Raw genomic sequence first — 11101 nt, forward strand, 5'->3', positions numbered from 1 at the left:
AATCTCTCATTTAAATGTGATCACGTTTACATGATAGGTGGGGTGCCCCGCCACATGTTACCTCACCTGTCTGGGGTCCCCCACCTCCAGGTAAACAGGCCCTTAAAAATTAAATAGAGGATGTTACACGGTGGCGCGAGGATATGAATTTTATTTTCAAGTGGCAAAACAACATTTTACGAACGAGCGCAGCGAGTGAGTAAAATATTGTTCTTGCCACGAGAAAGTAAAATTCATATCTTCAAGCCGCCGTGTAATGTTCTTTTTATTATATAGACAAAATGACATCGATAAAATAATAGAGGGAAATTACCAAAATTACGTCATCGATAAACTCACGTGTGAGATTATGGAAAATAAACCACTCGGGTCCCGGATGTAGTTTTTATCAATTTTACGAGTGGTATATTTTCCAGTAAAACACTCGTGTCTATATAATAAATCCTACTGTTTCACTTCAATGTCTGAGCTCAATGCTGGTTGTAAAACAATGGAAAGGTGTATTTTAAAAACATATAATGCGTTTTCGGGGACGAAAATACAGCGGAACCCCGATATAACGTTATGCCAAGTGAGCAGCAAAATTATATCGTTATATCGGGAAATAGTTATATCGAAACTCCCGATATAACGATATGGCCGTAAAATTACCGAAAATAACGTTTTATCTGAGTAAACCTAACATGTACTTTTTACTACGTTAAATTCTGTCTTAACATGAATGTCACAACGTTCTCAATCCTCTATCTTCCTACGGATTATTTAAAATTGCCGAGTGTAAAACAATCTTCAATATCGAAACGTCTTTTTCTATATATTTCACGCTTTTATCATTCATTATCTTCATTTTTATTCATAATAAATAGTCTAAAACTGTTTAACCGTGTGGCTTTAGCCTACAGTATATTAAGAAAAACGCCGTAAAAAGAACTTCTTAATTACAAAAAGGAAAAGTGTATAAAAAGATCCGCAAAATGTTTCGTGAGAATTTTTGACTGCCCTTTACATGAATCATTTATTGGTTCTCCTAATGACGTCGTAAGCCAACCATTATCAAGAGAGAATAGAGACCGTTTTTACTCACATCTATGCCAATCTATTGCAGCGAAAGAAATTCTTAAGCGTTTACGTAAAAAAGAATTCAACTTCTCGAGTCTCTAGAGGATTTTCTTGCTACATCAAAAAAAAAAAAAGGTATACCAATATGACCGCCGTTTCATTGTTTTGGAACACCAAGATTAGAAGGTCGCCGTGACGTCATGTGCAAACGCTCTGTAAATCACGTGCAAAAAACAGCCCACCATCTGCAAGAAACATAAGTGGTTATTGTTCCTAAACAGAAATACTATCAAAATTCTTCTGTCATCTGAAGATAAATCATAACCTCTAGATTCAGTTCCGACTCCGTTGGTCTACAACATTACCGACATCAATCCATAAATTTGCTCTTTCGGCAAAAAAGGATCAAAACATGCCAACTATACTACTCTAAACTGTTTATGCCTGCTTAGTTGACAAGTAAATCATTGGACTTTTCAAACAGCAGTGGTTTTGACACTTTTGTATCCCACACTTTTTACGACGAGGTCATTAGATTCCAGCTCGTTTTCACAGGTTTCACAGTTGTATTGTAACAATTCCATCTTTTCTTTTGGTTGAGCTTTGTCTGACACCTTCTTACAGCAGCACGATAAAATGCTCCTCCAGCTGAACTGTCCCCAGTCCCCTTGTGGTCCAATAGTACAGCAAAGAGCCTGGAAGAAGAAAGTCGAAAAGGCCCACCCGAGGGTCATAACTAACATCAGAAAATGGCCCATTTGCAAATAGGAAAGCACTCTTGAAGGCATCATCATTGCACCTGAGAAGAGAACATTAATGCTTAAGTAATGTCTCTTTGTTAAGTGAAGACAGGGGAGATCGAGTTGACGGAAAGTCTCAAAAAAAAAGTAGCCGGCCTTCTACCTTGAACCTGTGGTGTCTTCTGCAAGCCTTTCCGGTTTAACGTATTTCTAGTTTATTTATCGAATCACAGCAGAGCTATAATCATACAATCATACCTCAGACGTTGAGTAACACACGCGCAATTTGAAATCGCTAACAGCAATCACGGTCGCAAGGAAGATGTATCGGATAAAGGTTCCGATCTTTTATCGCGTTATAAACAAAGCCTAGTGGTGAAAAAACGTCTTCAGCTATCCTTGTAATCTTGACAATAAGCTACGCATTAAAAGATTAGTCGAAAACCGTAAGTAATATTTACCTGCGATGAAAGTTGTGACTGCTGCCATGGTAATAGCGGATCCCATCCGGGACAGAGAGAACCGTACACGTGCCTTCCTGCACTCCTTATTAGGAGCCAAACAATAGGCTACCCCAAAATGCATTGCGAAGTCAATTGAGACGCCCACTGCGACGGACATGGTTATGGACTCCAAGATATTAAGCTTCCAACCACTCAGAACAAGCGCGCCGGTCGTTACAGAAATAATACCGATAATTGTCAGGATGGCGTACACGCTGACAAGGACGTTTAACGTAGTTAACAACATTACAGCAAACGCCATAGCGATGGCAATTGCCATGGAAACGAGCGTTCCAGAGGATAGACTTTTCTGCAGATCGTAAAATTCTAAGTTACTTGTCCACCATGCTCTTTTCATACCATCAGGAGCGGTACTTGTTTCTCTCTTTAACCAAGACTCAATGCGCTCATAGAATTGGTGCGCAGGCTGGTAAGCACGAGAGAGAGGCACGTTACTATAAATGCTCATATGCACTCCCTTGATATTGCCCTGCTTGTCATAAATGAAGCTTCCTATGGTCGAGTCATGCCGCTTGAATTTTAATAGATGTGCGCGGACACTAGCCTTGACGGCGCACAAGTCCAACACGGTCTTGTTAAATGGAAACGGCATATCTCTGCAGCAAGGGTAATAGGAAATGTTTGGTGTCAGAGGATCATGACAGCTTTGGTTGTAGTACTTTTCAAGGAAACAATAGCTTGCTTCTCCTTCTTTTTTTGCATAAAAGCCCTGCCTACGTAATCTTCTACAGAATCCCAGAAGCCATTTTTGGGACTCGCTCTTTGTAACATTAAAAGATTTGTCCCATTCAAGGGTGCCGTAATCATATGGATTTAGTTGGTTTCCATTATCAATTGCTTTCAAGCCCCAAAATACCGCAATGAGGAAGGTGGCACTTCCATGAGAAGGGCTAGTCTCAAAGCGGAAATTTTCTTTCAGGTTGAGCTCATAAACCTCTAGGGGATGCGACGCTTCAAACATTTGGAAGTCAGATGACGTAGGTAGCCGGAAACCCGGCTTAAAGAGAAGAATTTCTAAACCACCTAAAGTCAAAACAGAAAAGAGGGCAATCCAAAAAAACCGAAATTTGATAACTATGTGAGGGAGAAACTGTTCAAAGAAATACCTAACAAAGTAACCCACGTATCGCTCGTAGAAATTTCTCATGGTTTGCCACGTGGACCCTTTATTGCAGGACCAAGGAACACACAATTTCTCGTTGATGACGGACACGGCAGGAAACCACGTGACCATCATACTAAACTTGCATAAAATGGCTATGCCTGCATAGATACCAAAACATTTTATGGTGGTTATCTGTGAGCTGAAGTTTGCTATGAAGGCGGCCGCTGTCGTGAAACTGGTGACAAACATCGACAGCGATGCATGCTTCAACGTTTCAGCGGTAATGCGCGCGAGTGTTGCACCAGGATTGTTAAGTTTCGATTGGCGCCATACGTCGCTGAACACAAATGCGTCATCGGCCCCAATTCCCACAAGAAATATAACGGTCGTGATGTTTAAAAACGGAAAGAATTTCAAGCCAAACACGATCATGTATAAGAAATAAGCGATTATTAAAGCACTGATGACAGAGAACATCAAAAGAAATGTTATCAGAACTGATTCCGTGTAAAACCACATAATAAGCAAAATTATCATCAGAGCAATTGAAGGATAAATAATGTCCGCCAATAACATTGTGTTGAACATGTCAAATTTTAGGGAGTAGAAGTCAGTGCCCACTAATTTAACGCTGCCATCCGAAACGTCGCCCTTTTTAAGGTAAGTCTCGTAGATATGATTCCTGTACGGCTTGTCTCTAATTGCTGGGATCAAAACTGAAGTGTATGTCAGTTTTTCGCCATTTGGACCCAGAAAGTGTTTATCCGTTAGGTAGTACATAATATTATGGACGGCATTATATCTGACGCATCTTAGAGGGAGAGACCTGCAAACCGGATAAACTGTTTTGTATTTAAAGTCCCAACAATTTTCTTTCAATGAAGCATTGTTGAAAAAGGGCGCACACTGTCTTAGTAGTGAGAAAACATTCAACACGTCAGCTGAAGAAATATCTTTGCACGAAGATTTCTTCGAGAGAGCGGCAACGTAGTTACCAACAGACCAACTTGGACAACACTCCACTACCCTCCCAGTATCATATCTGGTGTTCTTTTTGAAGCAATTTAAATTAAATCCGGGTGCTTTGCGCATAAGTTTCTCCTCCATACGACAAACCGCCTTCAGGCTACGTGCGTTGAAAATGTCATGTCCAGAAATCGTTGAAGCGAAAACCATTTTGTAGCTGATTTTACTTTTCATGAAGACGTTTGGACTGTCGCACATTACTAGATGAAAGTTCTTTTTAGCATGCCTTCGTGTTCTATTCATTTTTGTTTTTGGTGTTAGAAAAATAGCGTTCACATTTGGTAAATCCATGGATATGTTGCATGTGCTGTTTAGCTCAGAGAAGGGGCTAGTGGCGACTAAACCAAGATTTGCGGCTTTTCCAAGAAGAAGACTCGTTCGATATCTTCTGTTGATCTTTGTTCCGCGCGGTTCAAATCCCTTTGGAAAATCAAAAAGGATAATAATTGATAATAACTGACATTCAGTAAGCACAAATATCTATATAAATATGTTCGAATGCGCTAACAGGATCAAACTTTCCGAATAGAAGGCGCAGTAACTTTTACAGAAGTCTGATTTGGATGGACAATTATCTTAGTCAAAAGCTTGCCTAGTCCCTAGGCCTCACTATTCCGCGCGGCCTTTGTGTTACGGGTCACGTGGTCTGAGGGTTTGTCTCCCCGCCGTTCGAAACGTTACCAAAATGCATTGATTGAGAACCCGTACAGTGACAAGGCAAATGAAACCTTTGTTTTGGAGGGGTTAAGGTGGATTTCTATTGTCACGTAATTATTACATGTGTACGGTACGCAGGTAGATTTTACGGGCATAAATGAAATAGAGGTAATGTATTAAAGGTCGCGCGAGAACTTAATTCAAGGTGAACCCTGCTCAACTATTACGTTCACACGTGGCCTTTTATACATAGCCTCTATTTTACTTACGCCTGTAAAAATCCCTCGCCACAATGGAAATCCACCTCTAGTCTCAAAATAAACTGTGGTATTTCTTAGGTGGGATAGTAAAATTAAAAAAAAAATAGTTTTATCAAACTTATAGCGCTCACGGAGTCGCTGCTGAGATTAAACTTTGACATTAACTATATATATATACAGCCTCTCTTAATCTAGAAATTTTAGGCCTTTAATGTTTGCCCAAAATCCGTTTAGAAATTGGCTTTTGTGCAGAAATTAGTGAAGGTATCATTCTTACCATAACTGGGGTTGAAAAATCCGGAAAATCAGGAGCGTTAAACTGAGGGAGAAATGAAGCAAGACCGCAGATGATAATCAGCACCAGCATAAAGAAAAACACAGCATAGGGATGTTCAGCCAACAGCACTGAGTACCTGGAAAAAAGTATTAAAATAGATTGATCATAAGTCACAAAATCTGGACGCGCATGCTGGGTTATCAGCTTAATAAGTTTCCGTCTCTTGTCTTAAAATATGAACAAGCTGATCACATGTTGACACTTCATGGACCATTGGGCATATCAGTATACAAATCTGCTTGCTTTGATTTTTTTTTCCAAACGTCAAATTCCTAGGATTTCCTGTTTTACACAATTGGCGGAGCAAGGTCCGACGTGTTCACACACGGGATTAGAGGTTTGGCAATGGACTAGCATCATCTTTGGACTCCACATTTTGAAGAAGATGTCATTTTTATTGAATATCTTTCTGCTGGAGGAACAAAGACTCTCTCAAAACCATTCGTACCTTGGCCATGTCGACCTCTGCGTATTTTGTTTGATTTGCACAGGGACCCCATCGTTATTGTTATTGTTTGCTGCATCTTCAGTGGTTACTGAACTTTCTTCGTTTCTGAGGGAAGTCTCCGGCTTATACAGCTCTGGATCATCCATACTTGCTATAGTTTTTAATAAGCTTCAAAAACCGTTCATGACAACTTGCTCTTACCCTATAGTAAGTAAAAACAATTATTGTGTGTAATTTAAATGAATATGTGTGAGAGGTAGATTCGCAATGTGCACCTCCGTTAACTTGCAAGGAAGCGTAAAATTTGTTGGGCGCTTAAAAAGTACCGTTCATAATAACCTTGTACACACTAAACGGTACCGCGGAATATTTAAAGTTTTGTGTCTGTACGAGAGGTATTTTTAGTCCCGTGGCCCGAAAAGTTACCAGAAGTTTCGAGAAGAGAATTTTCGGGAGAGAAGGGCGGGCTCATTTCTGGAAAGGCAGCCTCGGATAAATATCACCATTTTGTCTGATCTTGCATGACATCGATTGTGTAAGCTGGGAAGGCCGATGGGTTACAAAAATCTCCTCGTCACTGTTTCGGATGATGTTCTTAAAGGAGTAAAGAGGAAAATAACAGGTTCAATTTCTATAGGGTTCAAGCGAAGAAAAAGAGTTTTCACTGTACACAGATTATACGTAATGGATCTTGAGTAAGACCGCTATTTTTGGACCGCTTAGCTTTATTTTCTTTACTACTTTAGCAAGCAAAAAACTTTCATAAACTTTTTCCTTACAGTTATTCTTAATTTCTTTCTTTTATATGCTTGGATATTCTTGTCAAATGCTGCTATGCAGCGGATAAATCACAATATAAGTATTATAGGGAAACCAACTGCGTTACCCACGGGTAAATCATTATCCCATGGATAACGTTATCCAACTTTCGAACAACTGGGCCCAGAGTTTTAACTTTTGATAATTACACGACTTGTAAAGCTCATATGGTGTTGTATTGTTGCTTATCCCATTCAATTTCAAAGGAAGTTCAGAATGATTTTCATTACTTTTACTCCGAATTTGTTATAGAATGTTTTATGCACAAATAACTATTCTTTTTTTGACCATCACGGTCAATTTTCCGCTTTCCTTTCTATTTGCTTGGACATAGGCTTTATTAGTTCATGAGAAGTACAATGCAGCATTCTATTACCACGACAAAGGCAATTGATTTTATAGTTCGATTTTTACTATGTTTGACTCTATGCCTTTGCCGTCGATTAATTCAGACTTTCAAGGCCATTGGTAGCTGCCAGTACAATGTTAATATATAAATTATAGTGAAAGATGCTTGTTTATCAAAAAATCCCTAAAACATACATCTGTATTTGAAAGGTAAAAAATCATTTTTTTTGGAAAATTCAGATTTTACGGTTAAAATAGAAGTTAAAAATGTTCTTTAATATTAATTACGACGGGTGCAAGATCCTGTGGTTTTCGCGTGGCTTGAGGAATTTAGCCTTTTGCAAACAAATAAAGTTTTAGCCAAAAATGTCTTTCTTAAGCAATAAGGCATACCATTTAATTATCTTCAAAAAACAATTCATGTATTTCTACAGAAATTTAACCAGGATATCATGAGATTGTTAAGCAATGACAGGTCTTTTTGTCTTTCTAGGTGTTACAAATTACATTGAATTTTAAAGACAAATGCATAGCTACCTGTAACAGTCGAGGTACAGGTTTATATGCGTCTCCTTTATGATTTTTAACAACCCGCTGTCATTGAGTCGTTTTTCCAATCCATTAATTAGCGTTTAATTTCTTGGATGTAGTGGCAATCACCTGATTTGAGCGAGAAAATAATATCTTTTCCCTAACCAAAACAAACATGTTTCTTGATATTGTGGAGGACTGCTTATTGCTCTTGACATTATGTTCACAAGGGTTTAAAATGCAAATTGTGTCGAGTTTAAATACATAGAAAAACCTTTTGCGATTTTGATACAAACACTGTTCGTTTTAATTACAATGCCTTTTTTGTCAGTCGAGAGTATGGAAATCATGAAATACTTAGGAAATAGAAACAATAACACCTTCAAGCATAACTGTAAATTACCCCTAACAACACATTTCAAAGTTTGCAGCCGAAGCTAATTTGCTGTTAACTGTACTCACACAACTTTTTCGACAAGATAATGTCTTTCTTCGATTTCTACCCAGTATTCTTGAAGGAACCAGCTGTACATATTTAAAAGGAAGGTGTTTAGGATAAAAATGTGTTACAAAATACACCCACCTTTTAAGCGCGGAATTGTGTAGAATTTGAATATGTTTCATCCATCCGTAATAGTACAATACTTCTCATACTCCTTTGGCTTACGCGAAAACCAAAAGAGAAATGCCGGGACGAAATTGCCGTTAACAAACGTACGACTCTGCTTCCGCTTCTTTGTCGCCGTGCCAACACACGAATTCTATTTTGGGCTACAGGGTTGGCTACAGGTGCCCCGTCCCAGGCGGCCGTACCAGGCCCCTTGCAAATACGTTCTCCAAGTGAGGCTTGCTTGTACCCAGTCATTGCTCTTATATGAAACGCATTCCAATGCACCCCTTGATGTCCACTGATGTTCACGCATGCACGCTTGTAATCGTGCTTTTATCCAACATTTGCTGCGATTAATGAGAGAAGTACAGACACACACTTTTTTTTAGTGTGATATTACTTTATCATTAGCTTAAGCAGTGAACAGTGTTCTCAAGTTACGGGGAAAACCTTGATTACGCCGTATTTATTAAAATCACTTCAAGAATGGCTCTTCCGCTCATCAATACACGCTTGGAATGACTAATATTGGAAAGAGCATCGGTTATTCCTTTCACGGGAGAAGGCTGAAAATTGCAGAAGGATGACTGTTAAGTGAACTCAATGAAAATGTCTTATTTTGTCACCGTTAACCTAGGATCGCTGGAGCAAAGTAGTTCATGGTTTAACAAGTGAGTTTGTAAAAAAGGTACAGGGAGATATCAATCCCCAGTTAAAAAAAACAACAACAACAACGAAAAAACTCTATGACAGTTCAAGGCCTCACGTTAGGACATGGGGTTCGTACGTTAGGAACATACGGCGGTCCAAAAAGATTTATGGGCGGACTGATTGAACTGGTGAAGTACCTAAGGGAAATAACACCACAGGTGTACCTCAAGACATAGAGTCAAATGTATGGGACTGTATGACGTCATCAAGGAATATTTTATGCATAAATCACTCGATAGTGTAATGGAAGAGGAAGAGAAACAGGCTGGTGACAGCGGGAAATCTTTTCCAGTTCAATGTTATAATCTCGCTAGACAACTGGTCGATGAAATTGGATTTCAATTTGATGAACATAAAACCGACAAAGAATTTGTCAGTTTTTTGGGAGGCAAGAACACAATCTTGATTCGAAGATTTGTTTTCAGGGAATACTTTATTTCAAATTAATAGACTTGTAATACAAACTTAACTGAACGCATAATTCTAAATCACAAAAATGGAATACAGTAGAACCTCGGTAACTCGACATCTGAAGGGAAACGAAAAATAGTTCGAGTTAGCAAGGGTTCGAGATATCGGGCTCCATTGCAAAGTCCAATTTGCCACGTTAAATTGATAGTTACTGATTTTTCATTACTTCAGTGTATAGTGCAGTGCAAATCTAACTTATCTCTTCAGAAACGGTAAAATGATTAATCAGTTAAAGTGATAAAACGTCATCTGTTCGTTGCACCAATTAAAATTAAATTACTCAGTGTTGACTAGTGTTAGTTTTAGTGTTTTTACCCTTATACAACAAGAAGAACTAATCAGATGGCGTCCGAGTGGAGTTACGTGAACCAGAATTCGAGGGTTTCAAAAAGAGGCGGTTTTGGTGGGTAGATTGACTGGTTTATGTGGACGAAAGGCCGATTCGAGTAAACAAGGGGATGCGCCGGTTTAAAAAATATACGTATTCGTATTGAGAAGGCCTCAATTTCTTTTCTGTAACCACCTTTGGTGTTTTATACTGTCGTGTAATGATATACATATATATCAAGAAAAAGTGGGAACATTAAACCGTATATAATACATGCTGTCAGAAGGTTTCTAATATACTGATATCAAAATCAAGTTGTTCACACAATTACTAAAGAAACCGTGACATGTCTATTATGGTTTTCACTAATTTTTTCCAAAGCACGTTTGCCTTGATATTAAAATGATTTATCTTTGAAAGGTCGGTCAGCATTAGCTTAGATATTTCTCCTAAAATATTTCAGTAACTCTCAAACCAACTGATAACGATATTATTCATCAGAGGGAATGAAGGCAACAGCTCGAAACGTCAACTCAGCTTTTAAGTCTTTTTGCAGTGGAAAATTCAGCCTCATTCCCAGTCGTCCACGACGGGTTCGAATGTGACGTCACCTGCTGTCAAACTTGTCGGGATGGCGCTCGGGTATTTTGAGAAAGGTTGTCGGAAAAAGGGCACGCATCAATCCCTAAAGGTATTGTGGGTGCTTTTGAATTCACAGTTCTTCGAAGAAATTTGAAAGAATGGCACTACAGGCCAAAGACGTATGTTTGCGAGTGCTAAAGGAAAGCAACAATAGACGATTCGATAGCAACAGTGTCAGGAAAGGCGTATTGATCGTATCCCATATTACCATATTACCTTTTGGGATTGTCGCGTGCACATTTTTTCCGACAACCTTATTCGAAATAGCTGTATATTAAGAAGTGGTGCAAGTCTGCCGACTGTATTTATCCTGCCATTGTTTAAGTGGCTGTTGTCCTTTATTGGTGGCCGCGTGGTACACGTTATACCCCACTACATCTAATAAAAAGCAATCACAGTGCTGCTTGTAGTCTAAAATAATGGCAAAATGTAAGGCTTTAAAAGGGGTGCTAAACATAAATGAAAAGTCATATGTGTTACTCGAA

The 11101-nt window shown here is 38.9% G+C and overlaps 1 protein-coding gene across 1 annotated transcript; it reads right to left on the minus strand.

Annotated features, from left to right (window-relative positions):
* Window positions 1–1393: 1393 nt before the first annotated feature.
* LOC140943901 (protein dispatched homolog 1-like) lies at window positions 1394–5778 on the minus strand. Its single transcript, XM_073393014.1, has 3 exons — window positions 5649–5778; window positions 2261–4874; window positions 1394–1858 (listed from the first exon to the last, which is right to left on the minus strand). Exons 1-3 carry the CDS (start codon window positions 5736–5738, stop codon window positions 1536–1538), a joined length of 3027 nt encoding a protein of 1008 aa, XP_073249115.1. The 5' UTR covers window positions 5739–5778; the 3' UTR covers window positions 1394–1535.
* Between the last annotated feature and the right edge of the window lie 5323 nt (window positions 5779–11101).

Source organism: Porites lutea, chromosome 7, assembly GCF_958299795.1.
Source record: "Porites lutea chromosome 7, jaPorLute2.1, whole genome shotgun sequence".
Classification (NCBI taxonomy): Eukaryota; Metazoa; Cnidaria; class Anthozoa; order Scleractinia; family Poritidae; genus Porites; species Porites lutea.

Excerpts from the sequence above, each read along its gene's own strand:
- LOC140943901 (XM_073393014.1), bottom strand. The coding sequence starts at position 5,738 with ATGCTGGTGCTGATTATCATCTGCGGTCTTGCTTCATTTCTCCCTCAG. Across the intron at positions 4,875-5,648 it reads ATTTTTCAACCCCAGTTATG|GGATTTGAACCGCGCGGAAC; the intron begins GTAAGAATGATA and ends GATTTTCCAAAG. Across the intron at positions 1,859-2,260 it reads AGTCACAACTTTCATCGCAG|GTGCAATGATGATGCCTTCA; the intron begins GTAAATATTACT and ends TTCTCTTCTCAG.